This window comes from Salminus brasiliensis, chromosome 19 (genome assembly GCF_030463535.1).
Source record: "Salminus brasiliensis chromosome 19, fSalBra1.hap2, whole genome shotgun sequence".
NCBI classification, from domain to species: domain Eukaryota; kingdom Metazoa; phylum Chordata; class Actinopteri; order Characiformes; family Bryconidae; genus Salminus; species Salminus brasiliensis.
In genome coordinates, this window is record NC_132896.1 from 3,051,654 (window position 1) to 3,067,030 (window position 15,377).

Sequence of the window (15,377 nt, forward strand, 5' to 3'; positions counted from 1 at the left end):
CATCACACTAAATACTCTCTCACTTGACCTTAATGCTCAGATGCTTTTGGGAAACTGGGCCCAGTACAGTACTGATAATGGCAGACCCCATTAGCTCCTATTAATATCTACTGTACAAATACGGGGGCCGCATGCTGCTCCCATGCATGTTTTTGGTTCCCGGTCCACCTCTATCCCCGGGGAGGCCTGCCTGCACTAGCTTGATGCAATTAGACAGCAAGCAATGCTCTGGGTCCCTCAGGGAGCGGTGGCGAGCACACCGGCTGTGTTTGCGGTGCGTAGTAATTAATCAGAGCTTGGGCCACGCTGTGGTCGTCCCCTCTGATCACCATCTTCACTAATGCTGCCTATCCTTGCGTCCTTACCTCCCTCGTTTCATCCCTCTCTCTGTCTCTCTCTCTCTCTCTCTCTCTCTCTCTGTGTCTCTAAGGGCTCTGTTTCAGCCAGCAGTACAGCACAGGCCTGGAGGGACCAAGCACCAAGGGCTGAGGATAGAGAAGCTACAGCAGCAAGTCTCCGTCAGCATAGCAACACAAACAGCATCTAGAGGGGTTGCACAATGAGTTAGTATGTTAACTGTTATTAATATTAGACTTTTATGATACTTTTGAAAAGGAATGCAGTATGCAAATAAGCCTCTAATGAGACTGCTTGCCTAGAACTAGGGCTGGGGTTGGGTTAGAGGTGTGTAGTATCTAATATCTGGTTTTGAACAATTTAGCATTTAGCAATTAGCATTTTTAGGGATGCAATGTGCTGCATGTACATTTAATAATTTAATAATGCTAAATAAACATGAATCAAATATAGAAATAATATTTGCAGACAGTTTAAAGTACAGCAATGTGAATAATAACTCTTAGCGGTGTAACTGGGATGTGGGATTCTCTGCATATGGCATACCCAGTCTCAGCTTCTTCATCACACCATGGCTCGGCCCACTGCTCATCTTCCGCCACGAGGCACATAGCCATTACACAGACCTTTGTGATCGTGCGAGTGTCCGGCGGCCCTCGGGGGAAGGTTGGTGCGCGCGTCCAGGGATGGGGGGGGGGTGGGGGGGGTGGGGTGAAAAACAAAAAGGCCATTGAAGAAGGAATGAGATTCATATCCACGCAGAGGAGGAATTCCAGAGACGGGGAGCTGCCAGCTCCTGCCCTTGTGCATTCTTCTCCGAGGGCTCAAACTGGCACGTTTCTAAGTATTTCCGACAGTGTTTTTCTTAAACACTGACGAAACTCAGGCTTCCATATGGGTGGAAAAGGGTTCTTTGACAGCAGGTAACAACAGGAGAACCCTTTTTGGTACTATACAGAACCATTTTTCCGAATGTTCTCTGAAAGAACCAAACAATAGCCTTTCCTTCTATACAAAGATTTATTGAACCAGACATTTAAATCCATGCATTCAAAGGGATCTTTTGCTTGTATTCCTGGTTCTACATAGAACCACTTTTTAGAACCGTCTTTACTAAAGAACCATTGAGGAACCACTTTAAGGGTGTAAACAAAAAGGGTTCTGTATTAAATGAATCAAGTGAATAATAGTGAAACCCTTTTAGTGCAGTACAGAACATTATGAAAGGTTCTTTAAAAATGATAAACTTTGTGTTCTTGTGGTTCTTCATAAATAGAACCACTACATTTACTAAAGAGCCACTTTTAAAAGTGAATCATTGAGAAACCCTATTCCGATGCAGTACAGAACATATTAAACGTAAGGCTGACCTGAAGATGTAAAGCTGTCTTGGTTCTATACAGCTATGGTTCTCAAAGTGGGGTTCTCAAAGTGGGGTCCCCTGGCGGTCACATGTTTTCTCATGAGTCATCTTTCAGATGAGGCAAAAGGAACAAGTGGTTGTTTGGTGTTGCTAGGCAGTTTCTGTAGTATCTCAGGTGGTGGCTATGGGGTTGCTATGTGGTTGCCATGGGAACCAAAGTGGTTGCTAGGATTTTTGAAATAGATTAATAGATTTTTAGGGTGTCTGTGGATATATTTTATATACAATATCATATATAATATTTTTCACACAGGTAGGCATCCCAACCTGCACAGAGTTTGAGAAATGCTTCTATACAGAACCGTTTCCTTTATTAAAGAACCTTTAAATATTTGATTAGGCCCGTTTTCAGGGTGCATGCAGTGTAGATCTGCTCCAGCTTTAACACATACCCTAGTAATTGGGTGGCGGGTTGGCTCAGAACCAGAACTGATATCCTTGATGATGATTCTGCATGTTTTATTATCAAGCTTGGCTTATATTGTCCTTTATAATGCAGTTATTAAGAGTTTTTTTATACGCCCTCATTTAATAAACCAATATGCCATATCTTTTGTGAGTCACGGACAGAGAAGAGGAAGAGTCGGAAGAGTTGTCTAATCATTACGATATTGATCTTCTCCACATAGACATTGAGACATTGATAGGAATTATTTGTTATTTTCATAACAAATCAAAAAGCATCAAAAATGGGTCCATAATTAATCATAATTTGATAAATGTATATATTTTTTTGTCTTAATCGCATCAGAGTTTTGAATATTGTATTAAATAATGTCTTTCAAACACACATGTACTATTTTGAGAATTAAGATTTATATTAAATCGTCTTTTACATTCATAATAAGCAGCTTTACCCACAACAGCGTCCACTGAGCAGACACAACAGTCAAAACAGTGTTTAAGTTAAGGGTCATTCAGTAGCCTTTGAAGTTAGGGTCAAAGCCATGAGCTCATGAGTGTCATACAGGTTCACTGACCGACGGGACAGCACAACATTTCGTAATTTGTGGTTCAGGCCTAAAAACAGGGGCTGGTGTTGATCGTGTGCACTGGGTTCGATCAGCTAGCAGCAGGCCGAGAGTGGGCCTCACCTACTCCCGCTGAAACTGTTCGCTAAACGTTAGCACAGTAATACGTAAGAATGACCCTACCCGACACAGTCACTATCCCCTCTGACTCTGAGGCAGTGTGTGTGTGTGTCTGTGTGTGTGTGTGTGTGTGTGTGTGTGTGTTATAAGGAGGAACGGCAGAAGAGAGCAAACAAAGGTGTAACTGAGAACGTGCTACATGTGAGGCAAGCAACTGACCTTTGACCTTTCCGCACCATCAGAGACGCCAGGCTACGCTAACGCCGCAGTTACAGGGTAACTCATATTAAAAGCTTGACAAGGTCACAGAGACAATATAGGCTAATGTTTAGAATGCAGTGCAGAGCTATTGTCATTCCACAAACAGCTCCTCCGAACCCGTAAACAGGAAAACACACAGCGGCCAGAGCCAACGGGCAGAACCAGACAGACTCCACCAACCGGATCTGATTACAGCACCAACTACACCTGCCAGAAAGCAGAATCCGACCAGAATTCTGACTCTTTTATCTGTCTATCTATCTGTCTATCTATCTATCTATCTATATATATCTGTCTGTCTATCTGTCTATCTATATATCTATCCTTCTGTTTATCCGTCTGTCTGTCTATCTGTCTATCTATCTATCTATATATATCTGTCTGTCTGTCTGTCTATCTATCTATTTATTTATCTATCTATCTATCTATCTATCTATCTATCTATATATATCTGTCTGTCTGTTTATCCGTCTGTCTGTCTACCTGTCTATCTATCTATCTATCTATCTATCTGTCTATCTCTCTATCTATCTATCTATCTATCTATCTATCTATATATATCTGTCTGTCTGTTTATCCGTCTGTCTGTCTACCTGTCTATCTATCTATCTATCTATCTGTCTGTCTATCTATCTATCTATCTATCTATCTGTCTATCTATCTATCTATCTATCTATCTATATCTGTCTGTCTGTCTGTCTGTCTATCTGTCTTTCTGTCTGTCTATCTGTCTGTCTGTTCTGCCATTCGGTTCTCAGTGAAAGTATGGTGAATGGCTGGTTCTGTTTGCATCATTTCCTCTGTCAGGACGGTGTATCTCAGGTGTGATGGTGGGTTGTGACCGATTCGTCCGCCTTAATCAAAGATACCAGTGATGATGTATTTTATGCATGTGTGAGTAGCTGCATTTATAGATCCATTCATATCCTCAGCACCGCTTATTCTGTTGCTGTCACATATATAAAACACTCCCTTCAAATCAGCTGACCATTTCACGAGGAATGAACCAGCCCGGGTCTGGAAATGTATCATTTCAGATATAGAGACAAGACAAGGGACAAGAATGACTAAATACAAAACAACTTTTAAAATTTAAAACAGCAAAAAATACAAACAGCATATCACTTGAAAAATGAGCTTTTTTGCATGAAGTTTTCATCCTGATTGATTGGAGAATGTTGGGCAACAGGAGGTGAAAAAACGTCCAAGATATTGTTTCTTGCCTATTGAAAATACACTATATGGACAAAAGTATTGGGACACCTGCTCATTCACTGTTTTTTCCAAAATCAAGGGTATTAAAAAGAGCTGATCCTGCTTTTGTTGAAGTTAGGGTTAGGGTTAGGGTTAGGGTCTCTACTGTCCAGGGTAGAAGACTTTCTACTAGATTCTAGAAGAGCATTGCTGTGAGGATTTGATTGCATTCAGCAACAAGTGTATTAGTGAGGTCAGGATGTTGAATGATGAACCCCACCCCACCTCCATCATCCCCAACTCCCCCCAAAAGTACTGGATGGAGCTCCACCACCATCATTCCAGAGAACACAGTTCTTCCACTGCTCCACAGCTCCTCAATGCTGGGGGGCTTTATTTATACCCCTCTACTAGCCCACGCCTGGCATTATTAGGCAGCATGGTGGCTATGTTTGTTAATCTGCTCCAGAGAATCCTATTCTATTGGCAGTACTTCTTCTCTACAGGGACATCTCTGTCAGCAATGTGTGCTATTTAAAGTAGTATATTTATCAATGTAGTGTATCTATTAAAAATATCCAAAATCTGGGTTCAGCACCTGCACTGCAATACAGCGATCAACAGAGCCGTATTTCAGTCTACTCTGGGCGCTGCGCTGTCACGCTCGATTTTGGCAAAGTTCCTATACTCATTGTGACTAACGACTCGCACTAGAGCAGGTGAAAGAGCAAGACTGGGCATGCTGAACTTGTGCAACACATCCAAGCATTCTCATAAAGTCGAGAAGATGCTTTATAAGACGGCGTGAGTTAATCATATCCACACACAGATACGAACCATACGAGAACTATGACCACGGAATCAAGGCCAGGAAATTTATCTCCACACACACAGAGCTTTATGATGCATATAAAGGAAGATAAAAAGGCAGAGAGCATCCAAGAGTCCTCCAGCAACAGGTCAAAGCGACTGCTCAGCGAAAAATCCTCTTTTTCCAATATCCGCTACGTTCAGTTTCCTCCTCTTTACCCCAAATGCATTCAATCAGCCAAGGAGCAAACCCCCCAGCACACAGGCTTTGACTGACCGAGTGCATTCAGAGTAATGGGGGGGGGCTGCACCATACCATTCTTCACCATACTATCACTTTAACTGCGGCTCAGCAGTATGCCTGCTGTTAGGCTGTATTTTGGAGGAATGAACCAGCCTGGGCCTGGAAATGTATCATTTCAGATATAGAGACAAGACAAGCATATCAGCATATCACTTAAAAATGTTATTGTGCATAACGATTTCATCCTGATTGATTGGAGAATGTTGGGCAACAGGAGGTGAAAAAATGTCCAAGACATTGTTTCTTGCCTATTGAAAATACACTATATGGACAAAAGTATTGGGACACCTGCTCATTCACTGTTTTTTCTGAAATGACGGATATTAAAAAGAGCTGATCCTGCTTTTGTTGGAGTAACTGTCTCTACTGTCCAGGGTAGAAGACTTTCTACTAGATTCTAGAGGAGCATTGAACGATAAACCCCACCCCACCTCCATCATCCCCAACTCCCCATACTATCACTTTAACTGCGGCTCAGCAGTTTGCCCGCTGTTAGGGTTATAGGGCCCACAACAGCATATTGTACGAGCAGCCGCAAAACACAAGGGCAGCGCTTCTTCGGCACAAACAATGGACAAACTCAGATGGACGAAGAATGTGGCTGATTTGAGCTCTGCTTTGCATTTGTGATGGCACACAGGATACACACACTTACACTTGCACACTTTCACATAATATTTTGCAAGCCATCTTAGACTGAGCCCTTTCGGAAGTGATGCTTGGATGCATAGACATCTTTAATCAACGGGAAAAACAAACTCCTGCATGATCTCTTTCACTGCATTTAAGTAGGTGAGCAATTTTACTGCCAATTAATCCCCCCATTCATAGCTAGCTAGCAATGCTCCCGACAATTAGAGGGTAAGGACTTAACGCGTGTCTCCTCTGATACTCCACCTCCACCTCCAAACTCCAAAACACCTCCACCTCCTCACTGCTACTGATGCGGCACTGCTTGAAAGGAAAGCGTCAGGGCCCCAGATCCACCTCACCAGCTAACAGACGCCTGTGCCAGCCAAGTAGAGCGCCATCTACTTAGCCGGAGAGAGCACGGCCAATTGTGCTCTATCAGACTCCGGCTGCTGATGTCAAAGCAGCATGGCTTGGGATTTGAACTAGCGACCCCCCGATACCATAGTATCAGCGCATCAGACCACTCTCAGCCAGCATTTTTTTTCACTTTTCTCCATAATGTGAATATGTCTGCTGTTCTGTCTGCTCTTTACATTGTATCAGAATTTCATGATGAAAGGGCCAATAGAAATGCTCCATAATAAAATCTAGTAAAACCTTTACCATTAAAAGTTGTCGTTTTAAAGATATGAGGTTTATGCATGACAGAATCGTTAAGTCAGAGTTGCAACTTTAAAATAAAAAAGCTGCCATATTAATAATACCCCCCTCTATTTAACCCCTTAATGCAGCAAGGCTTGTTACACACTAAGGTGTATTACTGTACGAGTTCTGTAGAAACCGGTGGGGCTATTCTTTGGTGATAGAAGCCCGTCAGCAGACTATAGGCTTTTTAAGGGGTTTAGGTGGTTGCAAGTCCAAACCTCCAGACAGAAAAAAGTAAAAAAGTGGCAAATCAGGCCTGGATATTAAAATATTAATACTTTAACCCCTTAAACTATGTCCCTACGCCCCGCCGGCGTGCTAAAAGTGTTATTACAGACAATATTCTACTGCCAGAGAATAGCCCCACCAGTCTATACAGAAGTCCCTGTAGTTACTGACTAATACCCCTTAATGTGGAATAAGCCTTTCTGCGTTATTATTAGATATTAGATATTTCCTAAGCTTGGACAATGTATCCAAATCGGCCATAACATTAAAACCAAGCATTGTTAAGGTGCCGAAACAGCTCTAAACCTCTGAAGGTGTCCTGCTGTGGTCTCTGGCACCAAGACTAACATCAGCAGCAGATCCTTTAAGAAGTCCTGTAAGCTGTGAGGTGGGCGTGGCCTCCATGAGCATCAGTGAGGAGCCTTTGGGTGCCCATGACTCTGTCTCCAGTTCACCGGTTGTCCTTCCTTGGAGCGCGTTTGGTAGGTACTGACCACTGCATACCGGTAAAAAAAACACCCCACAAGACCTGCTTCCTGATGTTCTGGAGATGTTCTGATGACCCAGTCATTGTCTATCTAGAACATCCCAGATCCTTACACTTGTCCATTTTTCCTGCGTCAGCACCTTCATCACCTTCTTCACTCGCTGCCTAATATGCAGATCCCAGCCCTGGAAAGTAGCCACGGCAACCGCATCATCAATGACATTCACTTCATCTGCCAGTGGTTTTAATGTTATGGCTATTCCACAGAGTCTCGCTTTCATTTGCATTGCGCTGTCATGATCAAAACAACAATAATAATCTATTAAATATCATCCCTCCTTTCAATTGATGATATATTGAATTATCTCCAGCTCATATTTGCCTAAACTAATCAGCTCACACTGAGCAGCTCACAGCAGCATCAGAAAGTGTGTCAACTGACCACACCAGCTCACCGTGGCGATCATATCATGTAGGCCAACGGACAACCACACCAAGCAATGGAGGGGCATGCTAAAAAAAAAAAAAGCCTGCCGCGCACAATGGAAAGCTTTCCTAGACCCATTATTTTGTGAGCTATGTAAAAAAAAACGTCCCAGCGGGAATAGACAAGCCAGACCGGTCTGACACTCTCCCTCCCCTCCACACACACACACACACCACACATGAGGCCAATAAGTACGCAATTAGCACCCTTCCTTCCATTCAGGTGCACACACTGGTAGTCAAGCCACTTTTTTCTATGCAGGCAGCTGCACTATATATAACCAGTACATGGAACTGGTTCATTACACAGAAAGCACTGATGCCATAACATCATGGGATGGGATATCGGGGAGATAATGTAAAAAAAAATGAATGTATCCAATCAGATCCTGTGTCAGATCTATCCTAAAGAGCACACACTCAAATCTGTGAGAAGGGTTAAGTGAGGAGCTTCCATAAAAAAACTACATTTTCATTTTGCAAAATGTATGAATATACAAATATAACGTCCTGCATAGGAGGCGTCCCGTGCCTGGCGGTACTGAAACGTACTGGAGATGCCTCAAAGTGGAGTAATTTATTTATTTATTTGCATGTTTAGTACTTTGTTTTTTACTTCTATTTTGCTTGTTTGTTTGTTTTATTGTGACTTTTCCAATGTCTTCAGTTTAATTATTTAATTAGCATATATTTTTTATTTCAATCCCAATAAAAACACTGAAAGACTGGAAAGAATTATAATTATAATTAAGACGTCGACAGCCCTCACCGTCTCCAGTGGACCTGCCTACCTGAACCTCCACCCACATCACCTGTCCCCCCAGGTGAGCACCCTCTGCTCCATCCCTCTCTTTAAAACTCCCTCAACCACAAGCAGGCACTTGTATGCTGTAAATAAGACCTAAATAAACCTGAAATAGACCTAAATAAAGTTTTCATTTGTATGGATTAAGATTAAGATGAATTATTCTATTAATTAATTTTCAGAAAGTCTCCCAGAATCAGAACAACAGACCAGCAACACTCAGAGCATACCTCTGTGTGGTCCTCCGTGCAGTCCCTGTCCAGCTCCCCGATGTAGTACTGCTCCATCCACCGCCTGGCGTTCTCAGAGTGGCGGTGTGGGGGTCCCTCCAGCTCCTGGCTGATGTCCTTCCCACAGCGGCGCAGAATCAGCGCCTCTCCGCCGGGGTGCATGCGGAGGAATCCGGTCACATCGTACACCCGCGTCCCCTTCAGCACCCAGCAGGACTCCTTACTGCAGTGTCTCGCTACCTCTGTCTCGGAGAAGAAGCGAGGGGACACCGACGGCGACATCTGGTCGTTTTTTAATAAAACAGCAAGGTGTCCACTTTAAAACAGTAAGAGTCAGGACGAGGAGGAAGAAGAGGAGGAAGAGGAGGAGGATTTGGTTAAGACCCCCACTGGACAGTCCAGCGTCTCACCGCGAGCCACAACTGAAGTTGCTGTCTTCTGACTTTTGCCCTGACTCCCAGCTCATTAGTATGTCATGAATAATTCATGAGCCGCCACAGAAAGTGGGCGTGGCCAGGCACCTGTTGCGCACAGCGCTTAGGGAGAGCAGAGACAGCGGTGAAAGCCTTCAGTTTCTCTTATTATCTTATCATTTTAATATTTCATCCTCTAATCAGTGAGATAAGGACTGAGAAATGTTAGAAATGTCGTAGGTGGTCGTTTAAAGCCTGTCCTGTTGTGGGCGTTGTGTGCTCGTGCTAACTAATCCCCCTGGCTAGCTCTGCTGTTTACATAGGTGGGCGAGCCGTGGGGAGAGATGGCCGAGGAGATAAGCTGGGCTTTGGAAAGCAACCCAGCGACATATTCACACTTTTGACTGAATTTTTAGCACTTAATCGCAGGTTAATTTTTTTTTTTTTAAAATTAATTAATTAATTAAATAATTAAAAAAAAAATCCCCCCTTTTTTAACAGGAAGACGCTTGATGCTGCTGACTGGCGTACATGTTTTGGACAAGGGCGCCCCCTCTGGCAAGATGTGCAATACATACATGAAATAAAAAAATATATATATATATTAAATCTTATATTTTATTTTAAAACTAAATAGTATTTTATCTGATATAGCATTGCTGTAATATCAGTGTACAAGGGTTCAGGCTGCAGTGTTGCTCTGTAAATTCCAGCCTCTTTCTCTGTGTATATATTTATATACATATAGATATACCTTGATGAAATGATTGGGATCAATGTAATAATATTATAATGTAATCTTTCCTATCATTTGTGCCCTCTCGTCTAGAAGGCCTTATTGAGGAGAGTAACTGGAGTTGGTGTGGTCAATAATTCACCAGGGTCCATAACACGACCAGTCTTTGCAGAGGTAGTTATTTTATTTTTCGTTTTTAAAAAGGGACATAGTGCAAAATATGAGAGCAATGTTCTCCTCCCATCCTCTAAATATGCCGTTGCCCATATAATTCCACCTCAAACAGAAACCTTCAGAGTCAGGTTTTACATGCGTGTATATTTTAATAGCAGGACAATAATAATAAACCAGTTGAGGATTTGGGTTGTTATTCATGTTGCATATCAGATATTTCAGTGCTCATAATGTGATGTGCAGTAAATCAGTATTTAACTACCAAACCCTTCAGTTTAGGACGGACACATACTTTAGGACTGTATTGTATGCCTGCTGAGATACACCTCACACGTCCAGCCAGTTCAGACAGGACGAACTGAATCTTGGGGTTTTGTTCTCAGTAGAACTTCCCCCAACACCAACCACAACGCAAACCTTTTTCAGAATTAAAAAAGAGTGAACTTCAAAGAAAAGGTTGCGTAACATGTTTGGTCTGTCGGGCGTCTCTTCCCCCACTCCCTTACTCTTCTCAGATCAGATCAGGTTTGACCACATTCAGACGTTCCAGTGCACAGTGCTTCAGTTTCGCCTCCAGGCTGCAGCATTGCTCAAGAAAATACACTGACCAAGTTTCCCTCCAAAATGGGTTTATTCTAATGTTATATAGAGTTAATTACAGGTAGACACTCTCACTGACCACTGACTTTATGTTTATTTGGGTTTATTCTAATGTTATATAGAGTTAATTACAGGTAGACGCTCTCACTGATCACTGACTTTATGTTTATTTGGGTTTATTCTAATGTTATATAGAGTTAATTACAGGTAGACACTCTCACTGACCACTGACTTTATGTTTATTTGGGTTTATTCTAATGTTATATAGAGTTAATTACAGGTAGACACTCTCACTGACCACTGCCTTATGTTTATTGGGTTTATTCTGATGTTATATAGAGTTAATTACAGGTAGACACTCATACGATACGATAATACGACGCTGAACGTTCTCTTCTAACTAGACTAAAACAGCCAGTAAACACACTTGAGTAGATTAGGAAATTAACATGAAGCTGCATATACTCTATCTTTGGTTTCCATATACACTCTATGGACAAAAGTATCGGGACACCTGGTCATTCATTGTTTCTTCTGAAATCAAGGGTTTTGAAATAAGCTGATCCTGCTTTTGTTGGAGTAACTGTCTCTACTGTCCAGGGAAGAAGACTTTCTACTAGATTTTGGAGGAGCATTTCTGTGAGGATTTGATTGTATTCGGCAACAAGAGTGTTGTTAGTGAGGTCAGGATGTTGGATGATGATCACCACCCCGCCTCATGCTCAACTCCTTAATTCATCCTAAAAGTAAAAGGAGATGGACCAAGCTAGAGAGATGGCCTTGGAAGAAATGTGAGAGAGTCTTAAAGAGCAAGAGATTGCAGAGAAGGACGGCAGAGTTCTGTGCAAAATGCTAAACATGCACTGGATGGAAAATATGAGAAAAGCCGTTGAAATGCTAAGGGGAGAACATCCAGAGGGTGACCAAGCAGAAATGAGGATCTTCACCCTGAATGGATGCTTCCAGAAGCTCAAGGAGGCTAACGAGCAGCTGCAGGACGAGCTGGGGATGAGGGAAGAAGTGGATGGCAGAAAAGTGGAGAAGTTCATGGAGATGGCAGACGAGCTGCTGCCATCGGGACAAAAGGTGGAGCAGCTGGAGCATGAAAGGGGGATACTGAGAGAGCTGCTGGACAGAGTATTGAAGAAAAGAGAAGTAGCTCTTTCTCTCATGGTTGTGTAGAAACTGGTGGAGAAAGGGTGGAGAAGCTTCTGGAAAATAACAATAGGTAACTGACTAACTCTGAAACAATAACAAACTCTAAACAGTTGAAGAAGAATATAAGAAAATACACTATATGTCCAAATATTTATGGACACCCATGCATTCAGCGGCTTTAAGTCGCACCCATTGCTGACACAGATGTGCAAATGCACACACACACATATACACAGCTTGTCAAGCCCCTGTAAAGAAGTACTGCCAATAGATTAGGACTCTCTGGAGCAGATGACCCTATTGGCCCCTAATGCCAGACGTGGGCTAGAAGGGAATAAAGCCCCCCAGCATTGAGCTGTGGAGCAGTGGAAGAATTGTGGAATCTCAGGAATTCTCTGGAAGGATGGCTGGTGCTCCAGCCATTACTTTTGGGATGAGGTGGGCAGCTGGGGATGATGAGGTGGGGTGGAAATCATCCAACACCCTGACCTCACTAACGCTCTGCCCCAGGGAGTCCTATTCTATTGGCAGTACTGGTTCTTCTTGGGCACCTTCATTGTCAAGGGTGGTCATGGATGTAAAAACTGTAGGTGTCCCAATTCCAGAAAGCTCCAGAATACCTGCTAGACCCTGCGTCAGCAACCGTCATCCAGCCCTGACCTGTAGATTACGACCGCCTCAGTGCCCGTCAGGCTTGAGTAATACATCAACCCGCACGTAGCCGCTCCACACAAAGCCCTCTCAGCGAAGGAGCTTGTCATTTATTTCAGCGTCTTCATCTTTCCCAGAAGGCCTCTTTGTTCTCCAGCCTGGGGCATCTAAATTTACCCAGCAGGGACAAAAGGCAGGTTAATAATTGACGGCATGTTAGCAGGCGAGAGCGTCTGAAACTCGAGACACTAGCTTTTGTTGTTTTAGGCCTGTAGGGTGCGGCCCGGATGAGCTCACCTGGTGATGTCAGATCAGAGGGCGGAGCTAGGTGGTCCAGCTCACTCTGGATAGGTCACTTGGGTGGCGTCCGTGGATGACATCAGGTATAAGAGTGGCGTTCCAGGTATAGGTAGACAGAAGTTAAGGTACAGAGCTGACGGAAGAGCATCCCTTCCACAGGCAGGTCACAGACGCATTCTATGGCCACTGTGGTGCCGGTGAGTACACTGAGGACTGTGTTCTAATACTGCGGTTATTAATAACACTAATTATTACTGTTAATACTGTTGGTGAGGGCCGTGAGACTTACTTTAAGATGATGGTGAAAGGAAATGGATGGCATGTTAATTAATTATTTAAAAAGCACATTTTAAATATTAGTAATATAAGAAATGCACTTCATATTTAAATGTGTGGCACCAAGCCTAATGCCAGGTGTGGGTTAGAGGGGTTTAAAGCCCCCCAGCTTTGAGCTGTGGAGCAGTGGAAGAACTGTGTTCTCTGGAATGATGGATGGTGGAGCTCCATCCAGTACCTCTGGGGCAGGATGAGTTGGGATGAGGGTGATCAGGAAGGGTGGTGATCATCATCCACCATCCTGACCTCACTGTTGTCGCTCTCAATCAAATCCTCACAGCAATGCTCTTCCAAAATCTAGTAGAACGCCTTCTTCCCTGGACAGTAGAGACAGTTACTCCAACAAAAGCAGGTTTGTTGATTTTGTAAGGACCAGTAAATGAGCAGGTGTCCCAATACTTTTGTCAATATGGTGTATGACAATGTAGTGTATCCGAAAAGGAAAAAAGTGGTATTGAATTATAGTGATAGTTAATATGCACTCTTTTTTTATTTTTAGAAGGGGGGGGGGGTGTATAAAGCTTGAATCACTGAATTGTGAACTTGAAGCCCTGTTTGAAGCCACATGTCTGGATTAGGCCCACTAGTAGTCCTATTAATGCTGGTGCTATTTTTTTGGTGTCCCCATTACAATCTGCTGTGGTCCAGTAATAGATTTGACCTCTGTCCAGAAAGCTGAACCCTTCAATCTTAGATAAAGCCCTTAACTAGGCTCCCTGCTAATGAGTTTAGTTCGCTGAAGGCCGAATGTTCTGCAGACTGGAGTAGTTCTTTTTTTAACTCCATGGTGTGAATTTTCCTCATCAGTGCTCGGCTCCGATCAGGTGTCGGGTAAAAGAATCTTATTGTCTTGGCCTGCTGTAGAGTGGATTCTGTCAGGCCAGCGTGTGTGTGTGTGTGTGTGTGTGTGTGTGGGCAGCTTCGGTTTCACAGGATGGAGGTAATTAATTGTCCTCCTGGCTGGAGGCTGGGGTGTAGCAACAGAGCTGAGGGAAAAAATGAGTCGTCTTCTAGATTTTTTCAACCCTGCTCAGATACAATAAATGGACAAAAGTATTGGGACACCTGCTCATTTACCTGCTTATGTTTCTTCTGAAATAAGTGGGTGGTAGAAGAGTTGATCCTGCTTTTGTTGGAGTAACTGTCTCTACTGTCCAGAGAGGAAGACGTTCTACTAGATTTTGGAGGAGTATTGCTGTGAGGATTTGATTGTATTCAGCAACAAAAGCATTAGTATGGTCAGGATGTTGGATGATCACCACCCCACTTCATTATCCCCAACTCCCCAACTCATCCCAGAAGTACTGGATGGAGATCCACCACCATCATTCCAGAGAACACAGTTCTTCCACTGTTCTACAGCTCCTCAATGCTGGGGGGCTTTATACCCCTCTAACCCACATCTGGCATGAGGCAGCATGGTGCCAATAGGTTGATGTGTATCTTCTTCAGAGAGTCTATTCTAGAGTCTATTCTAGATTCTATTGGCAATACTTCTAGACTAGATAAGCTGTGTGTGCATTTGCACATCTATGTCAGCAATAACTGCAACTTAAAGTAGCTGAATGCGTTCATTGGAAAGGGTGTCCACAAACATTTGGACATGTGGTGTATGTGTACTTTAAAAGCAGGTGTCTTTTAAGGAATTTAAATTGTGTGTTTTTTTGCCGCAGTGTGCCTCCTGCTACGCCAGCAGTAGTGTCCAGCCGTGGGGTTTCTTCGGAAGGGGTCCTGGAGGAGGCTACATGTCCCTGTTGGGCTATCCTGGGCCCCGAGGGGCCCCGAAACCCCGCCTGGCCTGCCATGATCCGAACATGACCCTGCGTCAAATCTGCCACATGCTGCGGGTCATGCGACAAGTTCGCCGCAGGGAGGCTGCTGCTGCCGCCGCTGCTGCAAGGTGAGATCCGACACAATATTAGTATAAGTATCAGAATCAGGATCAGAATCAGTGTGAAATTTAGAATCAATATCAGAATCAGTGTGAAATTCAGA

General features: G+C 43.4%; 1 protein-coding gene across 1 annotated transcript in view; it reads right to left on the bottom strand.

Moving 5' to 3' along the window:
* Positions 1–9,429, bottom strand: part of fa2h (fatty acid 2-hydroxylase) — a 44,519-nt gene extending 35,090 nt beyond the window's left edge. The window contains exon 1 of the mRNA XM_072664111.1: positions 9,015–9,429. Within this exon, the coding sequence (XP_072520212.1) occupies positions 9,015–9,296 (282 nt within the window). The 5' untranslated portion in view covers positions 9,297–9,429. The remainder of the gene's footprint in view (positions 1–9,014) is intronic.
* Between the last annotated feature and the right edge of the window lie 5,948 nt (positions 9,430–15,377).